The following is a 25,947-nucleotide window of genomic DNA, read 5'->3' as shown; positions in this document are numbered from 1 at the left end:
TGTTTATACTTAGAAACAAATGAATTTCTTACAGAATTTCACCAGACGCTCCTAGAAGATGTGGAAAGTCATGTCAAAAATCTGTTCTCTATTGGAGTTCAAAAATGTACTTGAAAAAAAGATTTGAAGAATGTTTTTGTTAGATAGTATAAGGCAGTAAAATGCAGTGGAGTCATTACTATAAAAGCCTATAAAATTATTGGAACATTATCTAAGTGTTTCATAGCAAGCCTATAGAATAGACAACATGTCACAGAACGATGGGATACAGAAAATAGATATATCTTTTACACTGTACACAGCCATCATTCCTCAGATTGCCTCCAATTACTTTTCTTGACATAGAGAAACAGAAAGGTAAAAGTTTATAATTGGAATGGAAATGATTAATGGCATGGATGCCAGAAGTCTATTAGAAAGTCCATCAACAGTACAATAATTCAAGGAAGTCTCGATGTGTGCTGTGTAACAAATCCACTCGTATTTTTAGGCCAATGGTTTAGCAGTTCTACTGACTTCTCAGACTGAATTCCACACCACTTGCTAATGATAATGCTGGAATCTTGTGTTGCTTTTTACTGATAAGATGTTCTTTTCAATGCTCTCGTTTTATAAATTCTTAAATACTCAGAATTTTTAGCTTGTTGTTTGTACTAGTATAGTTTAAGTTTATGAATAACTTAAAACATGAATTTGCATAGCAAGTTTGGATATTCTTTAGCAAAGACAGATATGCTTGGGTTTGTATGGTTATGAGAGAAGTTTCCTTTAAATTCACTTTGCAATCATGTTCTTTTTGTAGAATGAACAAACAGCAGGCTAACAGTGGCAGTAAATGAGAAATTACATCAGCACTCAATGCTGCAAGTAGCATTTTTCATTGAATAAGCATAAAAATAACTGGGCACAGGTGTTTTTGTAATTGGGACTAATTTGGAAAATTTTACAGTGGTCAGTGACCCTCAAAGCTGAATAGCAGTTTCTTTTTGTGGTGTTATTGTGATGAGATGCCATTTCAAGTAATGTCGAAATGCCATCTGTCCTCAAATTTCATAGTTGTTTATTGCAGATGTCCTCACATATTTAGCTGCGGAACTCAGTTCTGTTATCTGAAGGGAACTATAAATGTATTTTTTATTAAGAATTTTTCTTCTAACTGCACTAGTTGTCAGCACCTAAAAGTATGTGGCAGAGTTGCCCTACGGTACACAGAATGTGGCTGAGGGTCCTCTATAGTCGAATATGAATATATTTTGGACTAATACAGGTTAGTTCTTTTGTCTCTAAAGTTAAGCTACCTTTTCAAGACAATTTTCTTTCTTTGTTTGTTTGGTTTGGTCTTTATTTATAGAGCATCACACTGCAGAAAAGTGCAGGCAAGAGAAATCTGGCAGCCAGAATGATCTTGTAGAGCAAATGTCAGAATGTACCCAGAATTAAATTCTACTGGGTTATTACTGGTTTTATGTAGAACAAATGGGAGTGATAAAAGATTTCTAAGGCAGCAAGAGCTTTCAAAAAATGTCATGTGCTTGGCTCTGGACTTGAGGCTGCTCTTTGGCTGTGAGTAATGAAACAGATGCCCACGTTCTGCTCTCAGGTTATTACATGCTAATACAAACTCAGAGAATATTGGCCACAATTCTAGACCTTTCAGCCTCTGCAGAGAGGAGTAGAAATTCTGTTATTCTGTCTGCTATACTTCTATTTTGGGTATTGGACATTATACACATTTACATTGGAAACTTGCAAAGACTTGTATAACTTGAGAACATAGCATGTGGTTCACAGCAAAGAGGTAGGTAACCTGTTTAACATTTCTGTTTTCCTCTTAGCTGAATTATTCACAAATACCTACAAGTAATTTGTTCTTGCTTCTGTTATTAGTGTTAGGAGATATTCTAAGATGTAGCAGCTGTTAAACTGTAAGAGTAAAAACAACAGGAAATTGTTTTCTTGCCATCCTTGTGCAAGTGAACATCTATTCTGATAAATGCAGAGCACTTGAAAATATAAATTTAATGCCATTAAAAATAAAAATAAAAATGCTTCAGAGAAATTGCAGTGACCTTCAACTCTAAAGATACCAGCAAGTGTAATAACATTTTGTTTAATAATAATTGCTAGAATAGAATGTAGGAAAGCAGGCATACAAAGAAGAACAAACTCATCACTGCCTCTGACTCTGCTGAATCTGTCACGTTATTATGGTGCTGAGGGATGTGAGCTAATGGACATGGTGATAGGTTAATAATGGTTGGACTTCGTGGTCTTATTGGTCTTTTCCAACCTTCTGTGATTATGAAATGATCAGATTAATAATAATTAGTAATTAGACCAATGACATTTAGTCTCAGTCTTCTGTTGTCTCACACTGGAGTGCAGACACATACACAGACACACAGTTATATCTCAGTGAATGCATTACACAGCAAGAAATACGGTGGTGATGGGCTGGTAGGTGGACTAGATGATCTTAGTGGTCTTTTCCAATCTTAATAATTCTGTTATATAATCTTGATTATATATGTAATATATAAATGACTACTCACACTTGTGGTGTATTATACATTACTTAGACTTTTGTAGGATAACATTACTGATATAAGTTTTAATGTGGATGGTCAGTGCTTTGGACCAGAGTCCAAAATTTTGCGATATGTATGTGGTTGTCTTTGTGCTTAATTTTCCTGAATAGCCAAACAGCTGTTTCCAATAGTTTCCATGTTTTTCTTATGAGCATGTGTATAATTGCTGTATGACAACGAGATGGTGATGTTTTGTCTTCAGCTTGATGTGCATTATTTTTTATGGATTTCACAAAGTCAGTCTGAGGAATAGTATTTTCTAACTTCTATGTTCCCTTACATTCGGTAATTTTAGCTTTTTTTGCTGTTAAATCTGACTGGAAATGGTTTATTTTTAATTTGTTTATTAAGTATCCTTTATCATGAGTCCTTGTTTGCAGTTAAATGTAGGTAAATGCATCTTTTCAACTATCTTACAAACTGAGGTACAGTGAATCATTACTGTTAACTTCTTGTTGATCCAGAGAAAATTGATTTCGTCCATTTTCATGAGCCTTTTTCTGTTCTTTTTCCCCCCAAATGGTGTAAATATAAATAAGAAAATGCATGTGTTATGAGTGAGGCAACTGAAAATGTTTAAGGTTCTACTAGAAAACATTTGGTTAAATTATGTGAAATATACAACACTCTCAAAATGAGCTGTAGTAGAAAAAGAACTGCAGAATTCAGAGCACAATAACACAGTGGACAGATGTGGCATCTTTCTGTTAGCCTGTAGCTTTGTATTTTGGAAATTGCTTTAAATAGCCATCTGCCACCTAATTAGATGCCCTAGAATAGCTCTCCAGCTATTTCTGAAGAAGGATGTTGCTCTCCCATTGGAGGTATTTGAGCAGAAACTTAAACACTAGTCTGCTGTGCATAGGTAAAGGATTTCCACCATTCTGAAAATGCAAGTATATTTTGTATATTAGCAGAGGAAGGTAAATTATCATTATTTTATCTTTTGAGGGTATTTCTTGTCTGTATTATAACCACTTCTGAGAGTTTGCTACACATGGTGCCTAGCTCCCCTGGGTGTTTTACTGTGTTTCTGAGAGCAGACCATCATATTCCATCTACCCAGAGTTCTAGGAGCACTGTACTGGCTCTGCCACAGAAACAGTGCTCAGTTTAGAGATTAATTACACTACTTTGAGGTAGCTAGTAATTATGCATTTCTTCTCTTGAGGAGACTCACTTTGATTGGGAAAATTAATTATGATGTAGTAGGAAATACTACAAACGATGCTTGCAATCTCCACAACATCCTCCCTGGCTCTTAACAATAAATGAAGTCTTCTTTTTTTCCATCTTCTAGAGTAGTTACTTTCCATGAGAAGAAGAATCCACTAGCAGAGTCTCATTAAGAAAAATGTAAAACTTGTAATGCCCATATTATGACCAACATAATATAACATTGAGATAGGCAGGTGCAAGCATGAGGGAAAATTACACACTCATAGTAAAGTTTTGAAAAGGATGATTCATGCAATTAGATATTTGTTATTATAGATGTGATGGTATTTGAAAGAATATATCCTCTTCTTCCAATGCATGTTCAGCCACGTGAGCTTATCATGAGCACTGGTCTTAGAGAAATTCCATTACAAGCAACACAAATACATGTGAAATGGGAAGAAAGAAAAATGTATTTTTTCAGTATCCATGTTAAAGATGTGTCAACAACTCTCAGTTTTAATGGTAGTGAGTTTTTCTTAGTAAAAGCTTTGCTTGTTGTTGCTCAATGTTCAGTGTTGGCATAACGAATACCAGAAAGAAAATATTTTCCACCTCAAAGGTGTTTGAATATAACGCAAATTAAAAATAAAAATCAAGGGAATTCTGTATGCTTAAGAAGTAGCATGGAGAAATTTAAACATCTGGTATGCTGTAGGATTTGCAGTCCTTTGAGATGAATGGCCATGCATAAATGTAACTGTAGTTGTGGATTAAATAGAAATAAGAAGTGAGCTATGTCTTTTCCTCCTGTTGGTGAATGATACTGACTGCCTTATAGAGTAAAGTTAGTTACCTCTCCTGAATATACACGTATGCACAAACATGCACATACAAATATATATATAATGTGTGTGTTTGGTGACCATCATAGAAATACTCAGGGTAGTGTATTGTTATTAGAATTGGACTTCTCATGTATTTATTCTATTATGTATAAGTGTGAAGTTGGGATATTAGAAAGTGTGATACAATGGTTTGCTTTGTACTCTCCGCAGGAAGTCATACATATTTATCTGTGATTTCTGTTGCTGAAAAGTTTAACAGATTGCTCCCTTTAAAGCATCTCAAATTTATAGGACTAGGAGAGCAGGTAAAAAGTCTATTGTACAATGTAAAAAAAAATAATAATAACTGTACTTCTGCAACTGCATATGATGCAGCCAAAAGGGGGGGAAGGGAAAGATGACAGGATCAACTCATTTTTCTTGAACAAAGGATGTGAGGTATCATGTGGCTGCTGGCCTGTGTGTGCAAGTGATGTGCCGACAAAGTCTGTGGTTTCCAGGAGCAGTCAAGTAGAACTGATGCTGGAAAGGAAATATTTCTGGCTCTTGCACTATGTACCTTGCCCAAAAATCTCTGACATCTTCATCTGCTTGCTACATTCAGAACTGCTCTACTTTTTCACAGTACTGCAAATCCTTGAGCAAGTTTGGATTTCCTAGGTGTGACAATAAATCATTTTGTATCCCATAAGAATAAGAAGTCTCCCAGAAGAGACAAACTCTTGAGTTTGCTGCAAAGCAGGAACAGCTCAGGTGCTGATTATTTTATGGGTGGTGATATATTGGTGGTCCCTTTGAGGAGCCCTAGTTAGCAGCCCGTCTTGAAGCAGCTGAATGTCAGAATCCCCAGCCTGGGGGCATCACTCCATGCACCAGCCTGATGTCACCAATACAGCCAGATGGGGCAGGCTTTTCTGTGCATGATTTTGAGTTGGGCCAGTAAAAGTCGTTTCTGGGTAAAATCCAGTGATTTCTCAACTTAAAGTCCAGGCTGATATGCTTATCATAATGATTCTGAGAGGTAGATTGTGTTTTTGCAGTGGAAATTTCCAGTATTTCTGTATATAGAGTAGGATAAGTTGTTTTCCACAAAGAAAGCTGCTGAACAGAGTAAAGTTGAGACTGGGGCGTTTCAACCTAGGTAGAATTGGCACAGGCACAGGTAAGGTAATTATATAGGGTAGGGAAGAGTCTGGTACAGAACAAAACAGGTGTGCTAATTTTGAAAATATTTTTATTGCCATAAAAAGTACAGAACCAACCCAAAGACAATGGATTGGTAATAGACATTGTATGGAAATGTAAGGTAGCAACAGTGTCGAAAGATTGTGAGCCTGAGACACTCAACCAGTGAGTGCCAGGAGAGGCTTCGGACCCAGGATATATAACAGGATGGATTTCACTGACTAGTCGTGCAATTTCTCCCTTGTCAGAAGGGGGTGTGCACCCATTGTTGCAATAATAAATAAACTGCTCTACACAGAGATCTTCAACTGATTAGAAATTTTTATCTTGAGCGTGTTTCTCACATGATGATGTCTGTCATCGGAGAAAAATTATCTTGATTCTCAAGCAAATTATTTATTCATGTACTGATTGTACCATGAATGTCTACTGAGCAAAAAACTGCTTTGTTTGCTTACATTCAAAATGCTATACAATCCCTTCACTTGATCTATAAGAGTACTTGACTGGAGATCTTTAACATGGAAATTGAATATCACTAGAAACTCTTAGTGTAGAAAAGAACAATCTGCTGGTCTCAGTGAAAGGAATTAAATGTGCTGGTTTCTGTGGGCAAATCATCTGGCAAGTAGACCTGTCAGTGGAATTGTGGGAAAACGTATCACCAAATAATGACTGGAGAGTGGTGCAGTGATGCTGAAAAGCCATGTGGGAAGATGGATTGGATAACATTATCACAGCACTCCAGTAGGAGCTAGATGATCTTTGAGGTTCCATCCAACCCAAGCCATTCTACGACTACAGCAGGAAAAAATTCAACTATGTATCAAAGTCAAAAGATTATGAAAGGTGGGATGTTGTTGATCTAACTTTCTGATCTCTGTCAGTTCTTCAGTACAGACTTTGAAAGAGAACTGAATGAACTAATGAGTTTGGATTGCTTTTTCAGTTATTAGCATTTTGAAATTTTGGCCACAAGCAAAGCATACTCCAGTGGGTTCCATCAGCAAGTATATGTGCTAAATGTATTCTAAAAATTTTATTTATTTCAAGTATCTGAAATTCAAAGTTTTTAGTCAGGCTTGTAGGGAAGATTCTGCAATTTAAAAACTACTTAAAAAACAATTAAAAAAAAAGGGTAAATGATCCTTGAAAAAGTATTTACATGTGAAATCCTGGATTGAAAATCTTTGAAGGAGAATTCAGAAAGCTCTAGGCAAACTGGGAAGGAGTTGAGAAACTGTTTCCAAAGCAGTTTGCTCCAGAGTGCTTGGTGGCAGTTCCATGAGGTTATCTATCAATCTAGTAAATAGGCTTAATTCAGGCAAAGAATGGCATCTCACTTTTTTGTTAGGAGAAAGTACTTTTGATAACAAAGCCTACTTCAAAGCCTCCCATATCATCAGCAAACAGATAAGCCTTCAGAAGGGTAAATTATTTTTAATATTGGCTTTTTTCCCTCATTTCATGTAAAAAGCCAACTTTAATTTCAAAATGTTATAGATTAAAGGTACACAGATAAAACACAAGAACACCTTATGCCATTCTGGCTTCAGTGAACTCAAATCTCCTGGAACCAGCCTACACCTGGCAAGACGTCTTTCCACCCTTCACCCTTGTCTGAAAGACAAGACTTTCTGTGACCTGTGCAAGAAGCTTTGTGGCATTTCAGTCTAGAACATTAGGTATTATGCTTTCAGTAACAATATGAAAAGAAATTGCAGCTGATGGTTGTGTAATAGCTGGAGTGATGTGATGCCTATCAAGTAGAAATCAGACCAAATGAAGCAGAGCTGTTGCAGTTCCCTGGTTTGGTGTCTTGAGCAGTGCTGGCAGCTACAGAATCTGATCCTACTGGTTAAGGCAATTCCATGAAAATCGAAACACTTTGAAAAATGTTATATTTTGTTTGTGAGAGGAGAAAAAAGAGGATGCTTCTATGATAAAGCATGACATCTCAGACATTTTGAGTTTTAAAGAAGAAGAGAGTGAGAATTTTTTTTATCTTCATTTTCCTAGAAATAGTATTTGAAAACAAGACACTGGGGAAATGCTTCCTTGATGGCAGACTCCCCTGCATATCTCAGACTTCCCCTGGTTTTGAAGAAATGTGTACAACATGCTGAGAAATCTGGTATCTGTGCAGAGACCTTTATTTTACTGTGTTAATAAGGGCTCAAGCTGACTGCTTTTCCTGGCCTCCTATGTAGATTTACTGCTGCAGGTAGTCAAGAAATCAAATTGATGTATCTTCTACAGGTACTGTGAATCATTCCATGTACATGCACCTGTGTCATTCAACAGGAAGAAATTTAAATTTGTAGAACTGTAATCTCATGATTGCAATCCAAACAGGCAAATCACTCAGTAAAGATAAAAGACCAGTTGTGAAATGATATTCATTATTTCACAGAACACTTTCTTTACACTTCTCATCCCCTCCACCAAAACGTTGGTGCTAGAGAAAATGTAGTTTAACTTGCATTGCATTATGAAGTTTTGATCTTGGTTAGTAACAAACAAGACAATATACAACCAAGTCACTTCTGTGTGGTCAGTTTCAGACTGAAAGTCTTGATTATTTATGCAGTAGAAACCTTTTCTAAGGGAATGATATAATGAAAATATGTATTAAAATATTTCTTTTTATAAAATATACTGAAAATGCAGCGTATGAGGTAGTTTACAGTTTGTAATACCTGATCGTTGCAGTTCTCCTGATTTTATACTTTGACTTTTATGAAGTTTTATCTATAGGTTTATTTTTTTTTCTTTTCTTCAGCAAAATACCTCAGTGGAGAAAGAGAGTCTTCACATGACCTCAAGAAAGGAAGAAAATCAGAGCATCCAGGAGTGCGATTCTCAAGATGTAAGCTGAGCTCACCTAGAAATCAGGTTTTAATCTAGATTGTATGAAAACATTGAAACCCTAGGTAACTATGTGATTTACTTCTCCTAAACAAGCTGATGCATATATTTTATAAGCTATTTTCTACTTTAAAGTGCTGAAGAGAAAACGCACCTCACAGCCAATCCTTGCAGGTATATCCCCAGGTTCTATTACTCTGTAGGATTTGTAGAGCTACTGTGGGAAGAAAAGCAGTGGAAAAAGATATGATGTGAACTGTTTCGAGAATGGGTTTGTTCATGCAGCAGCATGGTTAATGAGCTGCTGCAACAGAGCAAGATGCAGAACGTTGTTTACACAGCGATTCCACTAATGATCTAACACCACTGTCACAGGAGCTTCCTTTAGTACAAACAAAACTTTCAGGGAGGTGGTTAGCTTGTTAGCTTGAGAAATAAGAGATGACAGTGTGATACTGGAAGTGGACAATCCCAACCACTGCCAGTCTGGGCAAGCTACAAGCTTTTTTCTTCTTATGACACGTCTACCTGCTGCTTTTACTGAGTCACATCTTCCATCCAGGCAACATGCTGGGACCTGGAGACAAGGACAAATACTTAAACACAAAAATGTACTTTGTCTGTTTTTCATTTAAAATACTTCTTATGCATATCATTTAAAACCATTTACTTGGTTGTGTTAAAAGCTAACAGTTCATAAAGTGTTTCTTTGTTCTCTTATCATCTCAGGTTTCTTGTTCTGTGTCCCTGTACAGTTTCTCTGATAAATAAAAGTGATAATGCTTTTATTTACTGCTTTAATTTCCTGCAGTAAACAAACACTGCATGCTCATTAATCATTCAGTAGCAAAGGACACTGAGTATCGGACCAAAACTTATCCATGTTTCTAAGCAACCGCAGAATTTGCCTTCATTTCTGTCTTCTGATTTCAATTGCAGAACTTTAATTCCGTGTTCTCCCATTGCTTTTTCAAGGAGGTACAAAGAGAGAAAAAAGAAATCATTATTTTAGCAGAATTTCAATGATAGAAATCATGGTAAAATTTTTGAGGTGATTTCAGTAATGCTGCTTCTTAAATGAGCACTATGCAGGTCAGAAGACATTACATCAGTTTTATTTAGCCATCCTCTAAGTGCATTGTGCATTAAAATAGGAGAAGAGTATGAAGAGCAGCAGAAGTGTCTTATGAACACAGATGTGCACACTTTACAAACTTAGAATCATGGAATCAGTGAGACTGGAAGAGATCTCTAAGATAACCTAGTCTGACACCCACCTACTTTCAGTATTGCTCACTGACTGTGTCCCTCAGTGCCACATCTCCATGATTCTGGAACACCTCCAGGGACGGTGACTCCTCCAATAAAATGTAGACCTAACTTGCCTAATAACATCTTTTTCACAGCAGAATGGCATTTTAATAGTTTATCTGTTTAATTGTTGGCGCTCAGTCGAGTTGGAGAGCTCTCTCAGTTTTCCTGTAGCATCAGAATAGATCTCTTTATTGTGCTCAACATACATCTTATATACCATCCACTTACAAACAGTAAGTTCCAGTAACAGTTAATTGGCCCTAACTTCTCCCAGAAAACAGTGAAAAAGGATGAAAGGTTTATCAATTGTGACAACACTGGCAGTGCATACAAAAGAACCTCCTGTTTATCCTCTGACTCTGTTTGCTCTTTGTCTTACATTCCAGTCTCCCAAGTCTCCCAGTGATAAGATCTATCAAGGAGTCTGTTAAGCTCTTTGGTGACTCGCTCAATTACATCTTCCCTCACAGTTAATGATATGGTTAGTGTCCAAGTTCAAAAATTGGAAAAGCCGTATTATTATGAGAAAAATATATAAGAAATCAAAATATCCGTATTCAGTGTAGGGAAAAAATCACACGTCAGAGAAGTGTGTAATGCATATAGCAGAGAACTAAAATCTTGTGACATGATGAATTTCAGCCTGAAGTACAAGTTGTAATGATAGGTTATATGAACATCTAGAATGTTGCACTTTTACCACTAATGGGCTTGCTGCATAACAGTAAATTAAAAAGCAGGTTGTTGACAAAGTGTGGATTAATAACAATTCAAACCTCAAATTAATTGCAGTATTAGATACGATTTGCATTGTGTGAGAAAATACAGTGGGTTTTTTTTCTGCGTTAAATATGTATTAATTTTTTTCAATTTAACATGAAAAGTTTTAGCTAATTTTAGCTAAGTTTTTCTTTTAAGCATTTCAGATTTTTTGAACCAATAATGCAAAAATTTGGAAATAGGAAATGATTTATTCCTTTAGCAGAGGTGGGTGTATTTTCTTGGTTTCTTGTCCACATGTGATAAGAGGTATGATTCCTTGAGTAACAAAAGCAACTCTTACTCCCTGCGTAGGTACAGCGGGATACCCTTGTAGTTACACGGTTCAGCAGTTTGCAGATGAAATTGCATATTTTAATAGCCAAGGGACATGTTGAATTTTAATTGGCTTTTTGAAAATTCTTTTTAAATGAAGATGCACACTTGGCTGACCCACCTTTATAATTTATACATACAGCTGCGAACCTCTCCTACTCTGCTGTATAGTTCACAAGCTGAACTGAATACCATAACTCCTGAAATTCTGCATGTTTTACTGAGCAGTCTGCTGATTTTATTACCAGAATTTCATATAAACATACTTAGCTAATAAAATTGCAAACTAAACTAATCAGAATGGAACAATATTTCAAGGCATGTACCCCACCTCAATTATCATGCCTTGTTAAATTTCTCTCTTCACTGTTGCAGATGGCTTTTTTCCTGTTGCATACACAAAATGTGTTGCTTAAGGCAACATTAAGAATGCATTTGTAGTTATTGCTTTTCAGAATTCTCACTGCTGTGTACTAGAGCTGTTGAAATTAAGTGCTCAGACATTAGATACTTCCTGATGTCTTTCAATAAAAATGCAGCACATATAATGTAATGAGGAAAATATTTCTCTTAAAAATAAGCCCATAAATAATATGGCATACATCCTTGACAAATCAGTGGTAGCAACTAAACGACAAGGCAAAGAATCCTTCCACACATAAAACACGGAGATTGCTGTGTACGAGTAATTTATTCGTGAGTGAAATTCTGATGTGTGTTGCTAATGGTGACATATTAAGTTACTGTTTTTTATTAAAATAAGGTAATATTAAGAAAGGGAGGAAACAGAAAACAGCTCTCAGAATGGTTCAGAGGAATGCATTGAGGCTTTTCAGTATCAAGAAGGGAGCTACAAGAAGGAATGGGATGAGCTCTTTAGCAGGGACTGTGATGAGACAAGGGGAACTGGTTTCAAATTAGACAATGGGAGATTCAGGTAGGTTGTAAGGAAGAAGTTTTTTACAATAAGGGTGGTGAAGTATTGGCACATGTTGCCCAGAGAGTGGTAGAAACCCTGTCCTTAAAGACATTCAGGGTCAGGCTGAAGGGGGCTCTGAGCATCTGATAGAGCTGTAGCTGTCCCTGTTTGTTACAGGGGAGTTGGGCCAGATGACCTTTAAAGATCTCTTACAATTCTATGGATTCTGTGATCTATCTGCCTCACTTCATTGCCATTTCAAAGATTAGTCATGCTTTATTTAATAACTTGTATATATATTTTATTTAATAGCTTGTATAAATACAGACTATGATTATAAACAGTGAAAGCTTTTCTTTCTGAATCTAGAAAGAAAGACTTGCTTCTGTGGGCACATGCTAATGAAACTAGGATGAAAGGTCCTTGATTTGAGAAATCTTCAGGTTAATAAATATAGCAGAATTCCTCCTCATCTCTAATGAACCTGTAAATGTGATGGTCATTCTTAAAGATTTAATAATTTAGCTGGCTGAGGAAAACAAGAAAACAGCCTGAAAGCTCCTCCCAGCTGAGCTGGTGTGTTGAAGTCTTAATGCTAAGCATGGCCAAAATCCCAGTATCTTCCAGGAGAGATTCATAAAATCTCACTATCATGAGACAGGAAACAACACAATGGTGACAATTCAGCCCTTTATTTTATAAAAGCAATTATCTTTGCTTTGTGCTAGTTTCCATCAAACTATTGTTCTCTATTTTTGTAATTAGCGACCTCACAAAGGAGCAAGTAGGATAGGAAGAGACATGAGAGAGCAAACAAAAAAATCATCCTGCTGCTTGACATAAAGAGACCTAGTAAAATGTATATGTATATTTGTGAATATGCTTATTTATTTGCTTTAATCTGTATATCAGCCATAAGCATCTGCATTACGGAATGTCTGTAGGAGCCTATGTGATTGTATGCACATATACTCAGACAAATGTATGCCTGTGCATGGATACACAGACATGTATGTGTGAGTATGTGTGGGGATGTATATGCATGAGACTTAAGCTGGGCTGCTTCTAGCCTGGGTTATGCTTATGGTGGGAGATGCTGTTATACTTGTCCATCTCAACTTTAGGAACTGTCCTGACTTAAAACTGAGAGCTCAAAGTGACCAGTTACAATCCTGGCTATGGTACTTCTGCTGACTGATGCCATGATGAAGGTCATTGCTGGCACTCAATATCTAATTTATTTGTTAATAATACACACGTTTTCACAGTGACAAGAGAAAAATAATTCGTTATGATTTAACAACGTAATAAAGATGTAGGAGTTGCATTGCTTAGAAGAGTGTACCAGATGGTGTATTGATAAAAAGGAAAACACCTGTGAGTGGAAAAATTTAGAATGCTACAAACACAAACCTTCACTTTTTTTTTCCTACCAACAACACCTTTCTTACCTGGTCTATGGAAAGAATGTTTGTAAATGATACCGTATGCCGCTCCTAAAACTTGTATTGAAAGCCTGGAACAGGCTGCCCAGAGAGGTTTTGAAGTCTCCTTCTATGGAGATATTCAAGACCCATCTGGATGTTTACCTGTGTGACTTATTGTAGGGTGCCTTCTTTAGCAGGGGTGTTGGACTCAAGGATCTCCCCTTCCAGCCCCAGGGATTCTGTAATTAGTGTGTGGTGGAAATAACATCTTCATTACACAGCTTGACACGCTGTGCCTTTTTTGACCTGCAACATCACTTGTCTTGAGACTCCTGGCTTGCAAGGCCCTGAAACCCTCACATTTATCTCAGCGTGACTAAGCCGAAAAGAATATTTTATCTAACTTACTAGGAAATACACTAAAAACAAGTTCTGTCAGACCTACACTTTTTGTAGATCAACTTGGTCACAGATGAGGGACGGTCAGAATTCCTCAAGTGCAAAAACATAATGAAATTTCCTCCTCCTTGTCAATCTCTGACTTTTAAATTAACTTCAATCTAATGTAATTTGTACTGAAAGGATATTGATAAAATTTCTTGACATTTAATTTCCATGAGAGTGTTGATTTTCAACGTTCTCTGCTGAGAGAGGTAATTTTTAACCTACCGTGATTTAAAATGCTGTGGGATTCATTCAGGCTTTTTTTTTTTTTCGAGCAAAAATTCTCCAAGAAAAGAGCCTCAAGGCATACTACTTAGACGTAGTCTTTTTCTTTTGGGTTGCTTTATTTCTTTTCTTGTATTCTATCTAGATAGTATTCTATTCTAGAAAAATATTCTCAATCATAATTTTTGAAAAACAAGTATCTAAAAGAAATTGCAGAAATGCCAGTGGAATTTGTAATGGTTGTTACTGGTTCCTTTTTGTATGTGTCCATTTATATACTAAAGAATTTTATGCCTTTTTTCACCAATATATCTGATGTGTAAAAATATTATAATGAGACTTCAAAAACTTTCCAGATTATTATGCTAGAAATGAACAATTTCAGGGGAAAGCACGTTTAAATTTAAAGTAAGTAAAATCACTGTTAGTTTGGAGTCTTTATGACTTAAAATTTGATATATGAGCATATATTTAATTTTCACTCCATTTGCATGCATCAATTTCTATTAACAAAAAAAAACAAACAAACAAAAAAATCAGATCACCGACATGAGCAATTTCAAAGCAATGACCAAAGATTATCTGTACCTATATTTCACATTTTCTTTGCCTATGTTGTCTTGGTCATAGTCCTGACGGACTTTTAATTTAATTTCAGTAGAAATTTCAGTGCTATTAAGACTTAAGACTTACAACGCAAGATCTTTTGCATTTATAACCCACTCCATAATTCTTCCAGCATTTTATTTATACTGTTCAGCTCTGTTTTCTGTCATGTTGAAGAGCATATTTGCAAGGAAAATGACATTTTTGCTGTAATAAAATGACAGTGATGAATCTAACCAGCCTTCCCATACCTTGAAAATTTTCTGACTTCTCCATTCAATAAGCTCAATGATTATTATGCAGAAGAGATCTAGCAAATCAGTCAAGAAAATATCAATAAAGGAGTCCTCAAATTTAATGCTAGCTTTCAGCTTTTCATTACTATTTCCCCACTCACAACAGAAGATTATAATTACTACCCTCTTCGACAGGTCAATTGTGGGAATAAACTTGACCACTTCTACTGAGAGGAGAATAAGTATTAAATTGCTAAACATGTACAGCCACATCAGACACAGGGAAATGTTACCAGTGGCTGTTACCAGAGTATTTAAAAAAAAACACATGAGTATTTTAGAAAAAAAATCCACAGAAGTTACCTGTGATATCTCCGTTGACAGGTTGGCAAGACGTGTTTGGGGAATCGCAATAATTCAGCATCTCAATTGAAGACAGCAGAAACAGAGACAAGCTTTCAGGTATTCAGTTCCCAAGAAATTCTCAGATTTTTTTTATTATAAAAGCTCTTGTAAGGCATGCAGTTACTTGAAGTATGTTTACATGTTTTATTCAATGCTTTGGAGAGAGAACTGCTTACTCAGTTCACGAACTTGTACTCTTCAGTTTGTCTTTTCAAAATGACTCCTGGCTATCATCAGCATTGCTCCAAACTGTTCCATACTTGAATTGGAGTAGCCTAGTCATCAAATGACTGAATTTAATACATGTCAGCAGTTTTGGGAAGGGGAGGGAGGGGGAAATGATCAAAACAGTTATACATCTGCAAATATGCCAAAGTGTACTCAGCAATCTTACCAATGAATGGAAAAATCTTAAATGAGTAGTGCACCTGTGCTTTTATTCTGATAGACCAAAACGGTTGAGCAAAATAATAATAATAATAATAAAATAATGATTCAGATTAGCATGATTTTTTCACTGTCAAAGGATATTTGCATTGATGCTGTTTTCACCCTCATCAGATGTTGCGCAACCCTCTGTGGATTAAACCTGAAGAGGAAAAATTACCTGAAAGAAGTGAGAAAAAGTCTGAAGATTCTGTTAGCGCAAAAGAAAAGAAACTCTAATTACTACTAATACTCTAAATACTACTTTGAAAATGTTCATCACTTGCTACCATCTTCGTATTCTTTTGAGACCAGAGGCATGAATAGTACCAGTTTTCTAAAGCATGCATTTCCACCATTTTATGAATGTTTGTAAACTAGTCCAGAATAGACCAATCAATACCTTTCAGCAATAATCCAAAATGGATGTTTGGAAAAATGCTTTGTAATATAGTCCAGTTTTTCAACTGCTATTCTACCTGACTAGTAATTGCAGACAGTATATTAGTTTATTTCTTTAAAAAAACAAAACAAAAAAGAAAAAAAAAAACTAATTCTTGGGTATTCTCTCAGCCTGATCTATTTCATGAAACTTTGTTGCAGCTAAAGTTTTAAATCAAGATTAAAGGGTGGTGAATGTTGAAAAAAAAAAAGACAAATCTGTGTAAACCTAGTTGAAGTGCAATGTAATTCTTAAGATCAAATGTGATAATGGGACAGTAATGCTCCATGTATACTTAACTTTGAGTGATACCATTTCAAATCTGCTTACTTATACAATAAAACACGTTTGGTTGCTATTTTTTCTAACTTGTTGTCACTGCTAGTTCTATTTTGATCACTGAGCTGTTGGCAAAAATGCACAGTCCAAAAACAGAAAGGAAGAGCTGCTTGTTTTAGAATTCAAGCAAACATTTTTGCAAGTGGAATCTTGTTAAGATTACTTAGTTTGGGTGCCCGTCATAGGATTTCGGTTCCATCGTTTGTAATTGCACTCACCTCAGTAACATAAATAGATTTTAAATCGTGGAAAGACATTCTGACCACAGCAGGTGGGGTGTTGGGCGTTACAGCAGTGTTTTGGGTAAGGTGTGCTCTGTGACTCTTAGGGTTCTTCTGGTTTCTCATGGGCCACACACTCTATGGCAGGGTTTCAAAGTAGAAAGGAAAGGGGAAGAAGAAAGAGAGCACATCTCCTTGAGTATGTGCCATTGTCAGTATGTGCTTCATACAATTGAATTGCAAATCTTCAAAAACTAGTGCCTTAGGAACAATTTATTGCTTTTATGCTCTCCTTCTGCATGAAATATTTTAAGCAGCTGTAACTTGTAAGCTCCCATTTCCCTCCTATTACTCACAGCAGTGTATTACAACTGTTACTGGACCGAAAGCAATTTACTTAAATTAGTTTGCTTTTCTTTGCTTCTGAATCAGTTTAAAAATCAAACATACGATCTTTCATTTCATTTAGTGGTATTCTCTGTTCTGGTTTTACCTATCAGCAATTTCATCAAGTTACTCTCTGTTCCTTCCTGACATTAAACTCATTCCACTTCGACATTTTGCTTCTGCTTCCCTACTCAGGAGTGAATGCTGCAGAATGGTAAGTTTTGTTGTGTGGATTTTTTTGTTTGTTTGCTTTTTGCTGGGAGAAATCTCAAGAATTCTGAAAAGAAACTTGTGAACTGAGTGATGTGACAATACCACTCAATAAAGTCAAATATCATAAAAAATAATATCCATGTCAAATGTTGAAAGAAGTGAAATCCCAGATACAAAGACCTCAGAACTGAGCTGTGGGTTTTCACAGCCAAACCTGACCACTCTCATCAAATGGTGTCTATCAAATTCAGTAATGTTTTGTTTAAGGCAGTCTGGGCCATGTAGCAGAGATTTGATTTATTTCAGTTACAGCCACAACAAACTGTGTCTGAAGACAATTTCAAAATATCCAGTGGATAAGAGAGTCATGATCTAATCATAGCTACTGCCAGTTCCTAGTTTCTGTTACATGCCAAAATCAGATATTTTTGTGCAAGAAATTAAAATATCTGGGGTATGGACTGAAAAGGCCACTGAAACTGTTTCAAGCATCTCTCTAGAAAGGATATATATCTTCAAGAGCACATCCCAAAGGAATGAGGTAAGATGTCCTACTTAGCATTCATTTCTTCTTTCTGAAGAATTCAGCAGTTGTAGTGATACAGCTACTGCTAATATAGCATCACATTGCATTCTGTTTCAAGAGATACCTTAATGTTAATGTCCACAATATGAAAAAAAAAAAAAGCCTTACAAATCAGCAACAATCTAGTTTTTTATACTTGCATGCATGTGTGCTTTCAGTTCTGTATGTCCGTTTCTCTAAGCAGTGAAGATCAGGTGAGACAGAACTGAATAAAGCAGTGTTGGTGGGGAGAATTTATCCATATGCTTAAAGTTTTGGAAATTGACTTTGTCTTCTCCAAGAATTATTTGACTACATTCATACAGGACGTAGGCTGCTGCTCATTTTTCATGTGATTAAGTTTGACATCTTGGAGATGACGACAGGGAATCCTTGCTTATCTTCGCACCGATGATTTTTAGAATAATTCACATAATGATTCAGGATGAAGAAAAAATAACAATGGAAAAAATCATCTTCTGCCTGTGTTTGGCATGAGAATATTTCATGTATTCTTTTGGCATGGCTTAAAATATACTGCTGTTATGAGGATTCTAATTTTGCACCAAGAGGGGAGTATGCATCTAATGAGATGTGTGTCCTTCATGGTTATACCCCAAAGAATTCTGTTCAAAAACTTGTATTTTTTCGTTTGAGAGGAAACTTATGTTCAATTTACAGATTACATACATATGTATTTTAGAAAATATTTGAATGTTGAAAAAAAATGAAGATAAAGGAAAAAAGACCTCACAAGGATGCCTCCATGTACTGACAATGTTTTTTGCCAGAAAAGGTGTACATATTTTCCCTCAGTGGATCAGTAACCATTCTTTCATTCCAGCCATTAGTGTGAGTAATTTGACATCCCAGTGCTGGGATGGAGGTGAATAGATGTTGGCATTTCTTCTGATGTCTGACTACTCGAGGTTACAAAGAACGTGGTCATAAAGGAGCTTCAGTTTATAAAATTTCAGTTGCAGTTATACTCGATCTCCCTAGAATACTCCAAAACTCTTTTTATGACCAGCTTCACAGAGAACTGAGAGTCTGGGTCTACTTCCCTATCACACATCACACCACAGAGCAGCACATCTTAGGAAAATATTTTGCAGTTCTGTGCAGTTGCCTGGCAACTAGGTCATACACCATATCCTTTTCTTTGCACATAAAGATTGCTTAAGAGGCTTTTATTTGATACTCCAGTGTCTAATGGCTAAAAGCAATTTCCAGCCTAAGAATATTCAATTTTAAACTACTATTTGAGTTTTCCTTTTGCAGCGTAGACTTCATCTCTAAGTTTCTCTCTCTTTCTATCAATACGTGTTTGTAAATGTGAAAATGCATACTATGTTTGTATCTGTTAGATATACTTGTGTATATATCCCTATGAGTGAGAATGTGAGTAAATAAAAAAGTCTGAAGTGAAATTTCATCCCTGATAAGGTATTACTTAGGATCATAAAACTTGAAACTAAGAAGTGCTCAATTTACCCAAAAAGACAAAAGTCGTGGTCATGGCTTTATACAAAAAAGAAACGTTAAATTTGGCTAATTTCCTTGTTAAAAATACTTTACAAGTGTCTGAGCTTATCTGTGTTTAAAATGGGTCATTTTCTGCAGTTAAATGGGCATATCATTCTGTTAGACTGAGCATACATATTTCATGACAAAATTTTAGTTATCAGGAAGCATGAAAGTAAGTCTTAATTGTTCCCTACTTGAAAAACTAGATCAAGTCCAGTGTTGACCTTTCATAGTGGATGTTATATAGCAAGGGCATTTTTATTTAGTTATTCAGTAACTTCTGAAGTCTGTAATTCTTGACAGTAATAACAGGTAGTGGAAAGCCAGAAATTATAGTGGTAGTCCACTTCAGATGTATGTGTTACAATGCACTCTGAAGGACCAGCTGTTCTATTTAAACAAGAATCTGTTGGGATGGAGACAGGAAGATGTTCTTAGCGAGGCTTAGAAAGCTAAGGATGTGTCAAATTATGTCTTCACTGGACCGTGTGACTCCAGGGGAAGCAGCCTCACTTTTCTAAGTACTTCAGTAAGAACGATACAACACATTACTTACTAGAATGTCAATTAAAAATGGTCAGTTTTTACTCCAATTAATTGTGTTTTCGAGTGAATAGTTAAAATAAGTATTAGTCACACCCAGAGTTTATTAACTTGATCTTACAAAATAATTCCGAGTAGTACCGTCAATCAAGATTATACAAATTGATGGTCAATAAAACACTTCAGTGTGATTCTACTGTACTCTTTTTAAAGTGGTTTATGTAATATATTAATTATATAATTTTCACTTTAAATGAAACCATGAAACAACTCATGTGCCTGATGTAAATCACATGTGTAAATTACCAGTCCAACAAAACCATCGTAACAGTCACTGACTTTATGTTCTTTAACTAAAAAAGATTTTGCTTAATTTCTGGTAGATTATTTTCAAGTGTAATGGTATCAGAGATCTACTTCAATGCTTTCAACCTTGCTTCAATGGGGGGATGAAAATGCCCCACAATTCTTTATCCACTGTTGCAGAAAGAGCGAAAAGTAACAAGGATTTTATTTTTCCAGAGTACATTCAAATTTATCTTCAGTAATTGATTCCTTTGTTTTACACAGTGATTAATAATTGAACATTGTAGATTCACATACTGTAATTAACACAAGAGATGAGGATTGTTTACTGGTGTCTATTAAGCTAGGCTGAGCTAAATGAAAGTAAACACAAGTGGCAATTCATTTCCAGTAACTGTCAGAAATGTATAAGGGTTGCTCCCAAAGTAATGCCTTCTATTTTATTTCATGTTGTGTATCTGGGTACCTACATAAGTAGGAGTGTCAGCATCTCCTATATGCATGCCTTACAGCAGCCCAGTTTGCACAGGAGCTTGAGGTGTACCAGGAATACAACCAAATATGTAGGTTTTGTTACACGCTGTCAAGAACAAGACCTTCTGAAATAGAGTAAGTCAGTTTTCTGTCAATATGGATCTAACACAGAAATCTGGAGTGTGCTCTGCTGACCATTCTGTGCACCCTTCTGACGGGCAGCAGACTCTTCCCCATGTTCTTCATGGGTTCTGCTTCCAGCTGCCCTCCTCAGCAGCTGCCAGCTCACTTTCCCTTCCCTTGCCTTCTCCTGCTGCCACAGCTGAAGCTTTGCCAAGATCCCTTCTTCTCTTGGAAAAAGAGGGAAACGTTTTAACTCTGCATAACCCTCAAGTGATACAGAGGGCTGGAGGGGAAGGTGAAACAAGCAGCGTATCCACCGTTGGCATTCTCACAGTCCTGCCAGTCCACAGCTGCAGTTGCAAAGAGATGAGTGGGCTTCTAGATATAATGATGCGTGTAGGTGTATATGCACATTGTGTGGCAGGCACACTGCGCTGCTGTGATCAACACTGAGTCAGTGAGTATTTGACTAAAACTACAAAACAATAATAGCAATAAAATGTAGCAAATGCATAGAAAATTGGATATTCAGCATACGCCTGCCTTTATAACTGCAACTTCATGAGAACAATTTTGACTAATGCTATGACAAGCAAATAATATTTTGGTATATGAAGAAATATTTGGTTAATCGTCCGTCTTCTTCAAATATTGATTTGTAGTGTAAAGCAATGTCACATTCAGATGGATTTCATTTCATATGTATCAGATAATGGCCTCTCACTTCCTTCCCTCCTTCCCTTCATCTTTTCTGCTGTCAACTTGTCAGCAGGGGTGTCAGCTTCAAGGATGATATTCATATTAAAGGCTGCTGCGATAGGTGCTGATACAATTCAGCATCACGTCCCATTGACAAAAGACAAGTTCTGCACATGCACTGAGTCACATCCCTCTGGTCACTGCCAGTTGATTTGGCACAGAGCTTGCTGGATGAGCATCTGACATCTTGGCTGAATGACCATGTCTGTAACTATTAGTGATGAACCCCAGCATTGGCCTGGGCACCGCAGCAAGCTTACTTCAGGGCAGATACCATGATGGCACTCATTGTGTAAGAAAAGGTGATGTTAAACAGAATTGGATATGGCAGGCAGTCGTTTCCATGTTGCTCTTTTCTATGAATGCCTTTAAAATGACATTGAGCATGTGTGGCTGCTTCAGAATTGTAAACCTGGGCAAAGTTAATAAAATGGGTTTAACACAGTCTTTTGTGACTAGATCACATGGAGAGTTTATTTACATCTTCCCTGTGATGTGGGAAAATGTGCTGTTTAAACAGCATTATTGTTTTCTCTTGGACTGATACATAATTCAACAAAGCCTCAATTGGCTTTCAATATGCTAGTTTTTAAAAAATTTAGAGGATAGATAAAATCTAAAAGCATTAAAAAAGGAAAAAATAGTCCAAAACTTATCCGAGCAAAAGAAACTCATCAAAACCAACCCAAACCCAAGACTTGCTGATGTCAAGGGAAGATTGCGGACTGAAATTGGACCCAACAAATTCAAATTTGTTTTATGATACTTGGAACAAATTGCTTTCTAATTGCATGATTTTTTTGAGAACCTTATTGGAAAAAAATTTCTTTGATGACCTGAAGGGAAGTATGAGTATTAGTGTTAATCTATAAATACTCCTATTAGAATGTTAGAATTCTATTGGATAGGAGCTTAGAATTTCTGCTTCTGAGGATTGTATGTTTGTTTGTAAATTTCTTACCTTGAAATATCCTTGTTTCTTGATTAAAAATCACTGTTTTATTGAAAAATTACAAATCTGAAATTTTGAAATAGTGAAATATTATGTTTTATTGATTTCAAAGCATTAGCAAAGAAAATACCAGCTATACAACACTAAGGAATGTGTGATGAGTAGGTTGTAGGAATGCACATCTTTATTTAACTCAAAATTGTCATATTTTGAACAGCATCAAATGATGTGATGGATAATGTTGCTGAAAAATGTCTTCTAATTTAAATTGGTGAGTTACTAAATGATAATAATAATTACTGTAAAACATTCCACGTTGGCAAATGTGAGCAAAACTGATCTACGTCAATTTAGTTTCAAACTGCTTTACAGGTGCAGGTATTATGCACACAACATGGAAAAAGGAAGAAAGAAAAGAAAGAAAAGAAAAGAAAGAAAAGGAAAGGAAGAAAGGAAGAAAGGAAGAAAAGAAAGAAAAGGAAAGGAAGAAAGGAAGAAAGAAAGGAAAGAAAGGAAAGAAAGAGGAAAAGTTAACATCATAGTTATTTTTATCCTAGAGGAAGAGATGGCTTTCAGTTTGGAGATCTGTACCTACTTGGAGTCCTTGCTCATTTCTCTATTTTTATTCATCATCCGTGGCACAGAAATGGAATTCCTGGCTGGATGTTTTGGTGTGTCTTACTCATACAAATATCAGGACTGAAAAGCTGAACACCAACTACCTCAAATATTCAACTTAAATTTGGCAGGTGGAATTATCCTCTTGCTAATTGGAATACTAGCAGGTATATAAATCTAATCTCAGACATCAACATGGGAGCATTATATCTTCTGCAGTAAACTCTGCTTTAGCGTATTGACCAGTGAATCAAGTGCTGGATATACAGCTGTTCATATTGGGGGTTTCTTTGTAGCGATCTGCTGCCACGTATATCACGTGGTATGGAATATCCCTTTGGCCAATTGGAGTCAGCTATCCTGACTGGTCCTTCCCAGCTCCTTGGGCCTCCCCTCCAGCCCTTCATGGAGATGCTGGAAGGGCCTCCTTGGCTCTGTGCAACACTTCCCAGCAGCAACTATAAACATCGATGTGTTATCAGCTTTGTTTTTCTTCTAGAACCAAAACATGGCATTATACCAGATACTCCAAAGAAAATAATTCCACCCCTGCTTAATCTATGCGTGAAGGCACGTAGCCAAGTTGCTCTACTCATTTATGCCCTGTTAGAGCTGTCAGATTTCTATCCTCCCTGGATAGATGAGGCAGTTTCTAATTTAAGTTCTTTACTTTAAAACCAAATAAATCTGAGATTCTTTGGTTTAGGTCTCTATTAATTTAACTATCATTTTCAAAACAGAATATGTTAAGTAATGATGATTAATGGAACTAATTAATACCAAAAAAATGTCTGAATTGACTCTTTTTCATCTTAATTCCATTATATAACTATGTAACAGGACCAGTATTCAAGTAGTTTTAATTAAAAATGCTTCTTAATCAATAAACAAAGGTAAGCTAAATAATGGCTTTACAGGGTTGATAGCATTTGTGATTGCTAATAATAAGACATATGTTACCTACTTCTTCGAAGGCTGCTGATAAGCCAACCAGTTTCCTAGGTAATTCATGCACAGAGAGAATTCATCATATATTTCTGGTAGTCAAGTGAATTCTAACACTTTAAAGCATCTAGTGTCATTGCTCCACAGATGTTACAGGCAAAAGCTTGCTGCAAGTAATGAAATTAAATTGCTTTTACCTTTTCCAGTGCAGATGAGATGGTTGACATCTGTAAGAAATTCTTGTGCATCCTAATATCCAGCTAAATTTAGAGGTGCCAGTTGAGTCTTGTTCTCAGGGGATAATAACCTTAATATCACAGAACTGTCTTTGATGGGGTAAAACATTGTGTCAGTAATGAATTTTTTATTGCTAGTCCTTGGTGACAGATGTCAACCCTATATTATAAAGCCTGTTGAATTAACTTGTTCATTCCATTTGGATATTGCTCTACATTAGCATCATGCAGCAGGCTCTAGGTGCTTTCTTATGCCTTTCCACCCTTCCCCTCTCCTAATGAATCTGGACTGTTGAAAAGAGGGATGATACTGGATTTGTTTCATGCATAGCATGTGAAATCTCATTTCTTATTGCTCCTGAATGCATTTGTTGGAAATAATGCAGTCATTGCTCTTTAAAACTGTTCTGTGATTAATACAGCTGTCTCTTGCCTTTCCTCATTTCCTCCTCCCTCTTTTAGAAACCATTTTTAGCGAGAAAACGAACATGCTTAAGAATGAAATGATCATTCTCATGGAAAAATTATTCTGTGGAGAAAAAGAATTCACTAACTCAAAAGAAGTTTGTAAAGAAAAACAAGCAAAATGTCTAAGAATCTTTTTGTTTTGTTGGGTTTGGCAACCTTCCACAGATGCAAATTTTAATTGCTAAATGAAGCACAATCAGGAGAGAAGGTGTTGATTCAGTGGTCCTGTTTTAGTTTTGCCAGCTGAACTGTAATGGCACCTTACAGTAACAGCTTCGGGTTCATTGCTTTATCTTTTATTTTCGGAACTGAAAGCAAGGAAATTGATTTGCGCAGACTTTTGGGAAAAAGTACTTTGTTTTGTCAGCTGAGATAGCTCTAGTCATTCCAGCATGCTACCAAGCAATTCTATACCATTTCAATGATGCATATTGCTCTTCTCATCGCAGTTAATAGCAGCGTCTGCGGCAGTTCTACAGCCTTTTCAGAATACATGGTTCTTAACATTTTCTTTCAAGTTCATAAATCAATTCATTCGCTTGGAATACGGCAGAAGAAGCATGAAAGATACCACTGCTCCTATAATTATATGCCTGTAAGGACAGATTAATTTGTGGTGCTAAACAGAGAGGTTTTGTGCATTACATCTTCTATTTACCATATTCCACAAAACTAGAAGGAATAGATAGAGGAAGGAATTTTTAAACATGTAGATACACACAAGTAAGGTAGTAAATATATCTTGTATACTTAGTCATTTATTTTTAATTCATAAGTACAGTTGTTAGAAGTAGTGTGCACACGGGCACCCATCAATCCTTCTGCGCTTCATACAGCAGTATGTAAGTAGTGTAATAACTTTGACACATACAGTCAACCATAGGCCAAGTGATGAGAGCATAAACTTTCAAAAAATGGGCTTTTAAAATGGGATTGAAAGTATTTACATTACAGGCAAATCTTAGTGCTCTGAAGGGAAGCCAACCAGCTAGCAAAGTAGAAAGCAGGCTGCAAATCTGATGAACAGAAGTGTTGGTGAGAACAGTACAGAAAGGTAAAAAGTAGAGGAGACAAAAAAGCCAAAA

The 25,947-nt window shown here is 36.2% G+C and overlaps 1 protein-coding gene across 2 annotated transcripts in view; it reads left to right on the top strand.

Moving 5' to 3' along the window:
• Positions 1-16,562, top strand: part of LUZP2 (leucine zipper protein 2) — a 117,043-nt gene extending 100,481 nt beyond the window's left edge. For both annotated transcript variants that reach the window (XM_010710705.3, XM_010710706.3), the window contains exons 10-12: positions 8,562-8,648; positions 15,298-15,375; positions 15,880-16,562. In XM_010710705.3, the coding sequence (XP_010709007.1) occupies positions 8,562-8,648; positions 15,298-15,375; positions 15,880-15,984 (270 nt within the window). In that variant the 3' untranslated portion in view covers positions 15,985-16,562. The remainder of the gene's footprint in view (positions 1-8,561; positions 8,649-15,297; positions 15,376-15,879) is intronic.
• Positions 16,563-25,947: the final 9,385 nt, after the last annotated feature.

Source organism: Meleagris gallopavo, chromosome 5 (assembly GCF_000146605.3).
Source record: "Meleagris gallopavo isolate NT-WF06-2002-E0010 breed Aviagen turkey brand Nicholas breeding stock chromosome 5, Turkey_5.1, whole genome shotgun sequence".
Classification (NCBI taxonomy): domain Eukaryota; kingdom Metazoa; phylum Chordata; class Aves; order Galliformes; family Phasianidae; genus Meleagris; species Meleagris gallopavo.
This window is presented reverse-complemented; position numbering and strand designations above follow the sequence as displayed.